The sequence below is a fragment of the Branchiostoma belcheri genome, unplaced genomic scaffold (assembly GCF_001625305.1).
Source record: "Branchiostoma belcheri isolate BF01 breed outbred unplaced genomic scaffold, Haploidv18h27 scaffold1, whole genome shotgun sequence".
Taxonomy (NCBI): domain Eukaryota; kingdom Metazoa; phylum Chordata; class Leptocardii; order Amphioxiformes; family Branchiostomatidae; genus Branchiostoma; species Branchiostoma belcheri.
In genome coordinates this window covers 5,172,101-5,187,219 of record NW_017802379.1, presented here as the reverse complement: position 1 = coordinate 5,187,219, position 15,119 = coordinate 5,172,101, and the positions used below count along the sequence as shown (strand labels likewise).

General features: G+C 40.9%; 1 protein-coding gene across 15 annotated transcripts in view; it reads right to left on the bottom strand.

Annotated features, from left to right (window-relative positions):
• Window positions 1-15,119, bottom strand: part of LOC109464849 (autism susceptibility gene 2 protein-like) — a 205,740-nt gene that overhangs the window by 154,484 nt on the left and 36,137 nt on the right. For 12 of the 15 annotated variants that reach the window (XM_019761970.1, XM_019761948.1, XM_019761942.1 and 9 more), the window contains exon 2: window positions 9,202-9,315. In XM_019761970.1, the coding sequence (XP_019617529.1) occupies window positions 9,202-9,315 (114 nt within the window). Of the gene's footprint in view, window positions 1-6,049; window positions 6,199-9,201; window positions 9,316-12,150; window positions 12,237-15,119 lie in introns of those variants that run through there. The other 3 variants (XM_019762055.1, XM_019762047.1, XM_019762121.1) reach the window with 3 other exon arrangements.

Below are 15,119 nucleotides of genomic sequence, written 5' to 3'. Positions count from 1 at the left end.
TCCTGCAACCTTCATGATACAACAGTTTCCAGCAAAAGCATTGATTTTCAATTTCTTAATTATACATTTTATACATCTACGTACTTCATTTCCAGGTGACAATTACTGGCGGCGAAGACAGAGAGAAGATTGACTCACCAGAGCGTGGGTTTACTCCCAGGTACCATATCCCGCCGAAGACTAACAACTCTTTGACAATCAGCTGGCAACCGGGGACCAATACCGGCCCCACCTTGTTCACCGCCTAGATACCGGCCATTACCCTGTAATTCTAAGCACCTGTCACTTGATTAATGAAGGGTCGTTCCTGGAGGGGAACGAGCTAATTACCTCGTTACTGGCCAACCGTGGAGAGGGCTAGAGTCCCATGACTCCTTTACACATTGTAAACTTGACCCATCAGAATCAGCTGTTAGCGTTTCTTTGTTTAAATCGTTCACAATTAGGAAAAGGGAGTAGTTTGCTTGTCATAACTCTTGCCTGAGCTGGTATACAGCAGTAACTGACTTTTATGGCGTATTATCAGATCAAAACAAGCAATACGGATTGTAGTGAGTGGTACAAAAACAACCTACCTGCCAATTCTTTCTTCAAGTTGTTCACAATTTAGGAAGAGGATTTTTTTGCTTGTCATAACTCTTACCTGGGTTTGTATACAGCATCCCTGTGGTTTTATTACATAGTTATCAGATGATAAAAATACTATTATAGCAACGGAAATCGTGGTGTGTGCTACAAAAACAGCCTACCTGCTGGTAACTTGTTTTGCATGCAATGCTTGGAACAACACTGTACATGTAGCTTCTGCTTTGTTTTGTTTTGGTTTCTATAATCCAACAGCCTAGAGCCTGTCAGGACAGGTCCTAGTCTGGTGTTTTATGTCGCAGATAAAATCAATATATCGAATAATTGGTAATTCTCACGGTATGGCTAACAAGGAAATTTTGGTTTTACTTTTTTTGTTTCACATGTAAACTGGGATGGGTATACTCTAACTATTGATATGGGAGAGCACAGAGTATATCAATAGAACAACAGAAACAGGTGTTCAATGACAGGCTGTAGGAGAGAAGCATCTCCAAAAACCATATGTGTACCCTCTGTCTGACCATCCATTTAATCATTGGCATTTAGCAGCATAACTTGAGGTGACAGCAAGTATTCCTGTAAATCACAACACCTGGAAACTACTAACTATACCATACCATCACACCTATACCTGTAGCAGAATCAGTAAAAGAGGAAGATTTCAGTCTAAATCAATAACATAATACTTGATATACAGTTGTATGTGCACAGCCATACCGTTTGTTACAATACAACACACCATGCCAATCTGGAGCATTTTGTACTGCAACTAGAAACAGCATAATGGTACAACTTTTTAAGTTACTTGTACAAGCAGTTTCTAGCATCAACATCAAGCTTAAGTGTGTGGACAGCCCAAATTGAGAGCACAAGTTCTTACCTGTGGTAGTCCCTACCAGCACAGTCCGGTGTATATTACCTGTCCCGTACACCATACCAAAGATCCCATAGCAGGGAGTTTAGTCAAATGAGGTCAAAGGCTAATGGCGGCAGTGAGGCAGTAAAACCCCATTATGTATCAACTTGGGACCCGGTAATCCCCTCCACTGGTACATATTCTTTACAATGGCACAAGCAGGTGCATTTATTACATTCCTAACATGGTTAAATGCAGGAGAGTCTATTGACCAATGGGGCTCTTGAGCGGTAGTAAATTATTCTTCCTAACAGGATATCATGGCCATATTACTGTCATTTCGTGTTTCCATACATCATTTGTTTCCCATGAAGGTCAAGGCCAACCAAGATATGATGTTTAAACGTATTTGAATGTTTCTTTATAGTCTATCAAACAAAAGCACATTCTCTGCAACACAAAGATGACACTTGAAAAAATAGAGGGATTTGCCACCTCCCACTGGACACTAGTGGCTACAGATCATCTCTGTATCCTACCCTAATGGATCTGAGGGTCAGGGTGCTCAGGAGGCTTACCTGTACCAACAGTCAACTCAGTCTCAGATTCAACAACACAGAGACTCCTGCAGGAACCATGCGCTTCCTGTAGTCATGTATCCCATGCTTCTTAAACAAGAAATCTGAGATTTGACTTCACGGAAGTTATGCAATCCTGGGCTTCCTGAATTCTCCCATGTCGACCTCTAATTCTTGCTGGCTCCAAGACAGATTATGACACCTTTGACCTCCTGTCATTCTGCCTGTCAATCTTACCACCAGGGGTTTTTCTAAACAGGGGAACAAGGGCGCTGCGCCCTCATGTAACAAGCTAGCGCCCTCATATCAATTTTCAGATTGAAGCCTAAGTCTTTTTCAAAATTATCTTTTTCCAGTAAAAATACAAAAACAACACCACATAACAATGTATTCTAGCATTACAAACTATGTTAATCTCATGAAAATTCCAAAATCTTACCACAAACATGAAAATTTAGCTCTAGTAGTAAAAGTCTGAATGGAGCAAACATAGTTCATTGAGAACTTGCCCAAAGACTACAAGTAAGCCTCCTTCAGTTGCATACTATAGAACAGGCTCTGAAGTGAAACATGAGACCTGAGTTTGTAGCAGCTTGGATGAATGTGTTGCAAGTTGCAACTTTGCCATGGGAAAGGGTTGAGCTTGTGGCAAACCCAATGTTGTCATCTGGAGCTACTAGTAACATTGATCACTAATTGTTTTAAGTGTATAAATGGTGATTTGCACATTGTGTGTACTGTTGATTGTACTTATATTTTATAAAGGAAATATGCAATGCATGAATAGAAATTTAGGAAAGATATTGACAAAAAACATTGAATTATTTTAGTCTATCTATCCTTCTCCTATGGCTTTTACATCCATTATAGTACTGGAAATTTGTATTGAGCACTGTATCTAGCATATTGTAAATTTTGTGCAAGCTAAAATAGCCTTTGAAGGTGTTGTAAAATCCAAGTAAACAGACCTTTTTCACAATCATAGTTGTTTATTTTCAAAGAAACATACAATGAAAGAGTTCAAATTTTCCCCCTCAAGTAACCTCAAACTGTCCCATTTCAACTTCAAATTTTCAAAGGCTTCACATGGCGGAAGGGGGGATACCCCCCTTCCGCACCAACCCCCCCTCGGTCGCTTCGCTCCCTCGCCGTGATACCGCTCCCTCATGCCAGATTTTTCTACAAAAACCCCTGTTACCACCACCCAGGTGCTGTCAAGCTACTTTGTCCAGACAAACTGGTACACAAACCCACAGCTCAGCCACCCAAAATAACACTTCCATACCAGAACTATGGTTGGTACAATGGAAGAACAATAGAGCATACTATTGGCTCTGAGAAAGACAATTGGTACATACAACATTCATTTTCCAAGTGGTAATCAAAAAGACAGTCTGCTACATAACTACTGAGAATACAATCACAAATGCTCAACTCTCTGAGTACTTTTGATTTCAATTGCTACTTTAACTTGTAATATCAGATCCTACAATCTTACATCTCAATCAATCCTGTCTGCTGCTAAAAAACTGTTGAGTCTGAACCAAGTCTGTACCAGAGCCAGGGGTCTTGTGAGTTAATTAACCTGTGTTGATTTCAATGATAGGAACCAGACAAAACTACCAGGTAACCACCACAAGGCTTCATGCTGACTACAAAGTGAAATGGAGCAGTCTGTGGGGATCTTCAAGTTGCACTACCTCCTAAACACTTTAACACCAAACACTTATTCTAAATCTAATGCAAGATAAGAAAATTGCTCTTCAGATAAACATCAGCTGGCTAGGGGTACTATGAAGGTCTCACTACGAAACAGCAAAATTGTTTGAAATTTCTTATATTTACTATAATTGGGATGCAAGGCCATTTCTTTATGACGGATCAAATGTCAATCAGAATGTTGTCAAAACATTTATACTTACATTAGTACAAATTTCCATGCAAATGTTTGTATGTTTGACTGAAAAAAATTCCATTATTATAGTATTTGTGTCCCTGTACATCAAATAGAACTTGTGGGTCAAACAGTGTAGTTGTAGTTAAACAAGGGGCTTAAAACTACAAACAAACCTCTAAACAGGTGTCAGAACCTTGATTCCGTACACACACACCGCCCCCCTCCCCCCTGACCAATCCAGACCCCGATCACGTCCCCCATCTGTCCTGTAACTAGGGAAACACTTCCACCGCTGATAACCTTGCCACATGCGCCTCCACACAAAGGCTGCCGAAACCCCGTAACCAGGGGCAACCATCCGATAAGTTAATCGAACATGAGCATTGTGTAGGACGAAAGGCAATTATAACGATTACCTGGGACAAATGTTTGGTGTACTGCTGGGTTGTCCGGAGATTATCATACACCCCATATCCAAAGAACCCATATCCTGGGCACAGCCAAATCATCACAGGGTTATCCATCATGACTATATCACTTCATAACACTTCAATTTCTCTCATAACAATTATGCTGCAGGTATAACATCTCAAAAGGCTCCGATTCATGCATTCAAACATCTGTATTAGACTTTAGATGAACAAAAATGTATTTGCTTCACCCAGGTTCAAGAAGTTTATGACTGTGTCACATGTTGCTTAGAGATCACTAATGCACTTTTCTCCACATAGATATCTGGGCAGCGTGTATCCTGGCAGCCATCTTTGTTGAGTACATCTACTCCTTGGGTACATAACACTTCCAATGGAAACATGGGTAGGGTTGGGTACTGGGTTGGTGGCTGCCAGGATAGCTAGCCGGCTTCTGGCATCTCTGATGAACTACATTGTGTACAGGTGACATCTTTATCCACAATGAAATAGCCAGCAACAGGCCAAAGAACTACATTGTAACCATCAAAAATGTTGCAACTGTGAGTAAGAATGCATGAAACAATTGGCTGTCAACCTCAGCTCTGCAAGGAAGAAATATATTACCATACAGGAAGGGATTTGGTTCCAAGTGCAAGGGTTATTTGTGGTTTTATGGGCTAAGCTAATTGTTCAAGTTTATTGGAAAGGTTATACAAGTCACTGGTGATTTGTATGAGGTGATATTATGTAGCATCTATAATATGAGCATTTGTGTTGCTTTCCAAGGTCCCCATGTTTCAAAAATATCAACTCATTTGCCTTTGTTATCATAGAAGTGAGGAAGTTCACTTGTCTTGGTGTAGAAAGTTCATGCCATATCGGTTCTGAACATCAGACATCCCACCCACTAACCACCACCCGACGCTAACCTTACAGCGCACTATTGACAAAATAGAGAACAAAGTAGACAGCTTCAAAATGACCTCTGACCTCATGACATCATCTTTACTGGTAATTCGCCTTCTTTGATGGCATTAAGAGATCCTGAAGGCCACCAGTCGTCCTAACAATGGTTCCCTACGACTACAAACACTCTCCACAACTACACTGCAATCTTTCCTGCTCTCTCCAACATGTTGAAAAGAACATTTAAACAAAGATAATGGTGGAATAACGAGTGTGTACTTTCGTGAGGAGAAAACAGATCGGAAGTTTGTCCTATCCAGTTGAATGCAGTACCCCTCCCTGATAGCAGCGACGCAGGGTTAGTCTGTAACCTAACCCCACGCCACTTGTTTTACCAACAACAAGGTCGAAACCCCCAACATGTCTGCTCCCTAAGCACCAACTGTGCTAAATAAACTATGTAATTCCACACCCCTGGCCACACAATGGCACCACTACAACTGCCCACAGCAAATATGGCCCCACAAGGTCGCTAAACGGCCACTTAACTAATGGTCAGGAGGACTTACCTACCAAAGCTCCTACATTACCACAAATGTCACAACTTGATATGAGATAAGTTAACAACCAACCTCATGGGGAGGTATAACAGTGCTCAGCAGTCAACACAAGATGCACTCAGCCACAGGAATGCCTTTCAATCATGCAAATAAGGCTCCAAACTTAATTTGTAGGTGGCTACAAGAATCTCGAACGAGTTTAGCTCATCACTGACAACGCTGACAAAGGTTTGAGAGAAAGGAAAACATACGCTGTGGCGTGGACAATGGCCGAGATGGTCGCGTTTCTGTCCGCTCTGCTCCCTTCCTACAGCTGGACTGCCCCGCTCAAGTGTACACAGATAATGCTTTGTCGCTGGTGCCTGAAGAGGGGTTAGCCTTTCGTACGCAGCCAATACGGCACTCTATCACAGCCACCCGCAACAATAGCTGTTATCTAGCTGCTTTATGCCCCGGTGCGCAACAAACAAGGTCTAAAAGCCGTGGCAAGTGCTTGAAGTGTGTGCATACAATTCTCTCTTCCGCTAGCAGGTGTGGTAATACAGTGTCAGTTACAATTCTCGCGGAGGGGCAGAACACCAATGGTAAGAGACGCTGGGGCTAAAACGATTACAGATGTGGGCATACCTGCTTGAAACTGATACACAGAGATCAATAGCGACTATTTACAGAGTCTTCACTATCAAAAGATCAGGCACACCTGTTTAACAACAAAAAATAGAGGAAGGAACAAAAGTACTAAGAGAAGGGGTCGGGTAATTGCAGGTCATTAGTACGGAGGTACTACATGTACATGACGTATTGTTACTGGCCAAAGTACGCTTTCAATGTCAAGGTACTTGCAACATGTGACGGAGATACTGAGACCGAGATGCCATTTGCTTTGGAACTAAAACCTTAATATTTCACATAGCAGCTCATATTTCAGCACAGCAATTTTTCTCCACCATTCAGACAACTACAAAAAAGACGAAAAGTTGATTTCAGAATCCAGCACACAAATACATGATGCATCTGCAGTATATGGCCGAGATGGTCGCGTCCAAAATATTGCAAAATCTTACCACCTTACCACGTACAGGTGCACTACTTTCATATCAATAATTTTTACCTTGGCCTTCTTTCCAAAGCAAATTGCATAGATAGAACAAAGACAAGGCTTTGATGGCTACAAGTAAAGAACACTACCACACCTATAGTATAAGATCAGTGGATAAATGATATGAACTTGGATGAACTGAACTTGGCTCTAGAGGGGGACACCTTTCAACTGGAATAGTTCAAGGCTAATCAATACCCAGGGTGATCTCCAACAACGGTTAGGTTCCCACGAGGACCACGGCTAGCGACAACTTAGTACAAGCCCGCAGGTTTTTCCATTAGCTCGCTAATCGTCTTGCTGCGTTGGGAGAGAGGGTAGATCATGCGGGGAGGCTCGGCGGATGTTCAGATGTGCAAGTTCAAATCCCAGAGAGGCATTACAGAAGACCACGCTCCCCTGGCAGTCTGCAGACTCATATTTAACCATCTGGATACCTTATGTACAAACAGATGTACTTACAACAGCTTTCTTTTCAGTGAATTTCAGGGGTGTCTGTAAGGAATTCTAGAAAATGAATGTTATTCTAAAGGCTATGAAATGTTCTATATCAACTCCTTTTTTCCAGTAGCAAGAAAGGCACTGAGACCTACATGTATTAATTAGTAACCATCTGGATACCTTATGTACAAGCAGAATATAACATCTGTGTCCATAATATCACCATAGTCCATAATATCGCCACCTTGAGAAAAAGTGTGCTTAAAGATATTTTTCCTGCAACATACCCTAGGTATGTACATTTGAGGTGTGCAGGAGTGCATACCAAATGTATGTTGCAGTAAAAAATATCTTAAAGCACACTATTTCTCAAGGTGGCGATATTATGGACCCTGGTGATATTATGGACACAGATGTTATATCCTCAATGTCTTTATTTTCAATGAATATCAGGAGTCTCTTCTTAAGATTTAGCAACTGAATACAAACTTAATATCATTTTCAAAGCTATGTACTATGAAAAGTTCAACTCCTTTTTCTCAACTGAGACTCACCATCTGGATAACTTATGTACAAACAGACATATTTCCAACATCTTTTTCCAACGAATGTCAGGATATCTTCCAGAAAAATCAGATGACTATTGTTTCAAAGGCTTTTTCTCCAGTGGCAAGAGAGGAATGAGACATCAGCTGACAAAACGGCGCCCAAATTGCAAATGTGGGTCGAGGAAGATCACCGTATCACCCACACATAACTCAATGGGGGAACGGAAAATGCACAGGTCAGAAAATCGACATTCAGGCCAGATGTTGATGTTTTATACATTATTCCCCACGGCAGCGGTGTAATACATCATACATGGAGCTTTATCGTGACAAACGATCTCACCGTCAGCCTTTCGCAATAAACCTACATCTGGTTTCCTTGGCATCAACTGGCCAACATGACCAAAACTGCTGACTGTTCAGGCAGCGTTTCACCACCATGTGACATGCACCATCACTAAACATGCTTGCACTGATCAAAAAGTAGAGTAGGGCATACTACATCATGTACATGAGCATCATACATGTCTGTTAAACCCATTTCTGTACAGTAAAATGTTTCAAATGACACATAGAAACCCGGAATAGACATTTAAAGTGATCAGAAAGTCGCTATGCTTTCGTGAGGATTGTTAATGTGAGAAATACGCATCTGTTTTCTCTACGATCATCAAAATAAACTGTTGTCTTCCTTTCCCCAAGGCATGCAAATCCCTGCACACAAAGGATTAACGTTACATGACCCAAATGTTTCCATCATGAAATTCTTTCACAATATTGCCAGTTTGCCCGTGTTCTGCTTCCTCTTGAAGAAATGACATGAATGCTCTTCAGCTCAGCTTGCCTGTCTGATAGAATATGGAGCTCTGACAGTTCATTAATGGCTTATGTGATTAGTGCCTCCGAGTCAGACAAAAGAATTGCACAGATTACTGTCTGAGCCCTCGTATAATCCTTTTGGCTAGAGTAGAGCTGTAGATACTGTACAACCTCTGGGTTACTATATATTTTCAGCATATGTATAAAATCAAGAACAAATTGTTCGTAAAATGTAACAAAACTCTGTAACAGAAATACAATGTAAGTCAGCATCTACCAGTTCTTGAGTTATCCTCCCTCAAAGAAAGCAGAAATGCTCCTGCAGTTCAAGAAGAAACCGCTAGGGGGTCCAAACGAATGTCACTTCTTCCTGAGTAAGAGCTATTTACCATGTAAACTTCGTGACCCTAGAAGGATACCACAGATAAACTATTGCATCAAAGCATTGTTGGAGAAAAGATCGTGAGTTGTGGAAAACTGAAGCAGAGTTTCTGACCTTGGTCTTCTTGCGACGTTTCTGCGCCTTCCCGTTCTCTCCGTCTTCCATCCCCCGTCGAGCCGGCGCCTTGTCACGGTTGCGCCGGTCCACCAGCTTGTTTGGAGATTCGTTCTGCGTCAGAAATGAAAAAAAAATACATTAGCCACATATATTTAATCATGTTATAATGTTCAGAAAACAGTTTCAATGCAGACGATTGCTAAAATCAGAACTCTATTATGGAATAATTAATGTTAATAATGACATATTGTTATAATCTGTATCAAGATACAGGAGAAACCAGGGCTGCTAAAGAAGAAATCTGTACACAGTAGTTTGACATAAGTGCATATTCTTCCTAAGGTGTTGACATGTAAAAAAAACAAGATACTGAGGGAAATTGTAAACAGTAGATGTAATGTGGACATTGTACATGACCTTGTGTGTGTTGTACTCATATTGATAGCCATTTTCACATTCCCAAGAACCCCCCTCCAAAACAAGTTTTTGTTGCCTAAAAACTGATTCTACACAACAAGAAACTACCATTCCTTAGTGAAAGCCAAGTCAAATCAATCAAATCACAGAGATGGCACAGTCTTGAGTGACAGTGTAGAATCCTTACCTAATGCACCAGAGATGCACGTACAAATCTCAGCACACCAAAACAATCCTTCACACCTCGCCCTATCACCGCTTGTGTAAAAAACTGTGTAAATGTGCCTGTAGGGTGAGTGCCTGACATAATATTCAACAGACCAGCCCCCCACGCTTCAAGCCCCCTCTAGTTCTCCCTGGGATCAGTCTGTACAAACACACTAGCAGGTGTTTCACGAAGGAGAGTATTAAACACACTTTCCACCAGACCACAAATAGCCAGAAGGGCCGGGAAACTACGCAAAGACCGCACACTCCAGCCCAGCTCTTGCTTTGAACACGAGAGGTGCTTGAGGTCTATGACTCTTGTCGGCAGTACTACAGCCATCTAATCAAACATGCAGTACATTCAGTAAAGCCCCTTACACACTTGGGCGAGTGCATAAAGCCCTGCGTGATCTAGACAGTCCAAGATTATTACAGTAAGGGTACTTACGGAGCGCACTCTAGTTGTACGTGTGGGTAAACGGGCACCGTTATGGCCTCAGCTGTAAGTTTCTCTCAGATACACGAGTGTTCGCTGGCTACAACTCTAATTCCCTACCAGATCTTATACATGCTTCTGTTTGAAATCAATACGGAAAGGCCATTGCTACACTTACAAGATCATTAGCTATCACATGAACATGTCCCTAGAACGGAAGCTATTGTTCCTTTTCATATGTAAATTTGCTTTAGTAGGCCATGATCAATACATTCTGTCACATACATCAATATGTCAGTTCTAATTTTTCAATCAATATTGACAAATAGCAATCCTTGAAACTACTTGTAAACAAAAACTTCTTCAGCAGACCAAACTTCAAACATAGTTCTGCTAATTCCATCTTAAAAATCCTCAAATTAGTTCATCAAAAGTAGCGACTATTCCTCTCTTATCACTTCCATTCCTGTACAACTTATGTGTAATCCAAAAGCCTTTACGTCAATAATACGTACAACATGTAGCTCCAACAGTAGGAACATTTGTTCATGTATATATGAGACTGCTGCTGAACCCAATATAATAGGGGCTCCAAAACTACAGGGCAGGAATAACTGCAGTCGTTTCGTTTCCCATAACATCCATCACGGAAACGTCTTCCCGTCCCCAGGCGGAATCATCGCCACATTTTCTACGCCGCGAATCCGTCTTCAGTCAGGGTCACTCAGGGGACAACATGGCCGCCGCTGCCGGAGCCGAGTAGGGTGATGGATAGTTTGATGGTACTTCTTATTCCAGGACAGGACTACTGTGAAATAAGAGCTGTCCTCGTACCAAGTATCACATCACTGAGGCTTGAAATGAAGGTGTGCTGCCCTCTGGCCAAAAGCACTGGAAACTCAGTAAATACTGATAGATTTTTTTTTTCCTTTTTGCCTTACTTGTAGCCTAAGGTTGGAGCAGAAACATGAGGGTCTTGACAGTGCATTAAACCTGATTATCTTTATCCACTAATAACGACGCACTACATTTGGATGATTATGAAAACATAACAGTAACAACTAAAGCATACATGTGTATGTTTCTTAAAAGGATTTGTTACACAAAAGACATAACATATGGCTTCTATAGATTTAGATTCAGTAGATTTCTTAATCAACACAGACTTTTTTTTTATATATTGCTTTATTTGCTTAGCATGGCAAGGCAATCATTAATAAGTAATATATTCTGTATCACTAAAACACAATAATTTTGCTGACTACAATTAAGAGGCAAAGCAGAAAAGAGTTGCAATACATTTGTATGACACGCTAATTTGTGATCCAATAAGTAAAGACAGATCATTGTCTGAACCTAAAATGCATTTGTGGCCAATTCTAAGCCAGTATTAAGTTCCCCTCCACATTTATATCCATTGCGACATCTTATTTATGTGACAGAGAAAAACCCCAAAGTGCATGATAGCTGTTAGGTGCCTATTGTGACCAATCAATAGCAGCTTTAATCTGTCTAATTGAAGGTAAGACGTAAAGTTGGAAATATATCACACAAATCCCTGCGTCAACTGAGCTTCACAGGGGAACGAAGAACAACACTTCAAATGCACACCCATCCTGTCTAATTCTACCTGCTTACTGTAACGTTGCACAATGCACCTACGATGGAGAGTTTTCCGTGATGATCATGCTGTACATCGTATTTTTGAAAAGAGAAGGGTCTACACAGCGATATCGTTGCGAGGAAAAACATCATTGGCATAATGTAATTGATTAAGGCTTAAGTAAAAGGAATACTATAGTATAGACTGAATATACTATATCAGAGTATAAGACAGCGGAAAATTTCTACGTAATATACCAGTATTTCTGAAATGTGCCCTTCACCTTATGTGACTCCTCTTGCTAGGCTGGTCCTGGTCTGTGTTTTGTTGAACTCTACCAGTTTCAGGAAAGGGTAATGGGCAAAATCTGGTTATAACGGGGCAACGTGCCAGTAACGAACAGCTCTCCCTTCCACACCAGGTTCTTCAATGGACTCTTCCAAAACTGAGAGGGATTGTGGCAAAAACACGGGAGATACCAAAAACCCAAGGGTGGAGTAGCCACTTGCAAGGAAAACGTATATTGCCAATCATTTTCCCCCCACTGCTTGGGGTTAATCATGTCTCCATTAGACCATTAGCGCAACAGAGGCAGCAAATTTACCGACCCGGCCACAGGGGGGCCACCTACGATTAACCTCCATTGACTTTATTGATTGACTAATTTAATAATTGATTGAGGAACTCAATTATTGATGGTATGGTTGAGGAGGAAATTTAGTTACAACATGGGGCAGACACGCTGCGTAAAACATCTTGTCAGCTTCGATGGTCGTCGCCTTACCGAAAACTCCAGACAGATGTAATCTGTTACAGCTGAAGCATATTCAGCCGCGCAAACAACTGATATTTTTTACTTTCCAACACTACAAAACAAACTGAGTGTTTCCTTTTCTTCACATACAATGTATATAACAAGATCTCTCACAAATCTAAAAGTATGTTAAAACGAGGACATCGTCCTTGGCTACAATGATACTAAAATAGTACTTAGTGGATTTGAAGAATTTCACAATTCTTCTAAGCAGTCTGTTTTATTTTTGACAGCCTTACCAACAGGGAACTTTGCATGTAGACGACTTTCATGCTCACACTGACATTTTTTTTTTCAGAGGAATTATATAACATATATGCTAACATTCAGTCAATTGGAACAAAGCAGGTTATCGAGAGGACGTTGTGCATTCACTAATGTGTGAAATGGCCCACGAAGTGCCATACGATAACATTTCAAAAGCGCCACCTTACAGATTACAGAAGCAATGCACTTTTTTTTCTTTCCAGAAATTTGAGAACCAAGAAGTTATAAGAAATATGACCTTGGCAATAAAATAAAAGTTTACTGCCTGTATTTATTTCATTGTTCTGATATATGATATACCAGAAATCACACAATTATTTAAAACTTGTCAGATTTATAGTTTGTAAACTTTATGCTATGGCTAACAAAGGGGAATTGTAAGAAAATATTTGTAACACCGTGACAAAACATTTCTATACAGCATTTTAACAGTACAGCTGGTCTGCATCCCCCTGATCTACAGTACCTACAGAACCACAGGAACATGTCTGTTGACAAGTCTACCTCCGTAGGCGGCTAGGTTTCCGAAGAAAACAAACAGTATGCCTCAAAATAGGAAACACTAACCACCAGTACTCACCCTACAATCATGAACAACATTCCTTCTTCATATCTTACCGAATACTAAAGCACAAGAACTGAGAACTAACTGATTCTCATGTTACAAAGGATATCCTTAAATATCACCTTTGTACCCTTGGCTTCATATCTCTAATCTCATTGTATCAACTGCTGCAGTCTAAAGTTTACTTACAGAGGAAGCTGCAAGCGAAATGGTACATAGGACACCTAGCAGGTCTTCTATGCACTGCAGACAAACTGGGAGCAGGTTAAGTCAGGTGGTTGCAACTTGGACACTTTCATGACTTTGCCATTAAAAGGTGGAAGTTCCAACAAGCTACAGAAGGGCAGACGTCACAATTGCGCTGCGCAGTGGAGGCTAAAAAATGGGAACACGATTGTAGTTCCTAGTTAATACCTTTGAAAATCCTTTTTTCTCTTGAAAATTTTGGTCCATTTTGGAGTTTTTTGGGCTGGAAGGCACAGGTAGGGTCTAAACTTTCCTACATTGGTCAAGTTTTGTTTATTTCACCAGTTTAGTGGGCGTAGTGAGAGATGTGAGTGGTTAGGTCTTGTCTGGCCAGGCGGATGGATACCAAGGAAAATGTAGGTCAAAGTTGAGGTTTGTTTACTATCATCAGCTGTGGTGGGAATTTGAGGTGGTCGACCCCCTGTTTTCTTTCTATATGTGGGAAGCAGACCCTTGTGGCTACCTGGTGCAGAAGAATTTTTGAGATTGGAGTGTGGGTAAGTACTTTCATGAGGTGTTGAAATAGTGTATTTAAGCATGTGTTCCTATGGCAAGATCTAATAGTACTGTCTGCCCTACATGTACCTACCAAGACATCAACTGACTACCGCTAACCAATCAAGAGATCAGCAATATTACAAACCACCTAACAATCTACATGTAACCTTTCAACTAATCAGTTATCTGGAGAATAAAAGAAATTAGTCAGCCAGGTTTTCCTAACCAGCTTTTTTCCTTACACCGTACACCTTGAAGTTGGTGTAATACAAAATATATTCAGACACTCATTTACATACCGGTAAGGCGGTAACACTTGTTCTAAGACCCATTCTCAGTTACTGATGAAGGACAGGAGATGCGATCTGAAACATCTGACTCTTCTAAGAATTTATCCCGTCACTTGATTCATTCTGTAATACATCACGTTTTACCTGGATGTCTAACCTTCATCGACGTACCAAACAAATTATATCAACATCAGATCTAGAAATTAGAATGAGCTTCAACTGAGACAGACAACATCAGCACATAGAAAGATACATGTATGCTATCTGAAACGTCTGACTCTTCAAAGAATTTATCTAGTCACTGTACTTGACTTATTTTGTACTACCCATGTTGTGATGTTCTAACCATCATTGATGTACCGAACACCTTACACTAAAGATTACCATCAGAAGGAGCTCCAACTGAGACAGACAACATCAGCACATCTGTGTAGTTAACACCAGGCCACCCCTACCCTCCCGCCTGCCAAACCCTCTGCCCTGACAAACTACATATTGGATCTGACATGGCAGGCTGAATTCCCAGGGAGGGAAAGGTATGTTAGGCATGGCTCAGGAGGCATTGTGGGGCT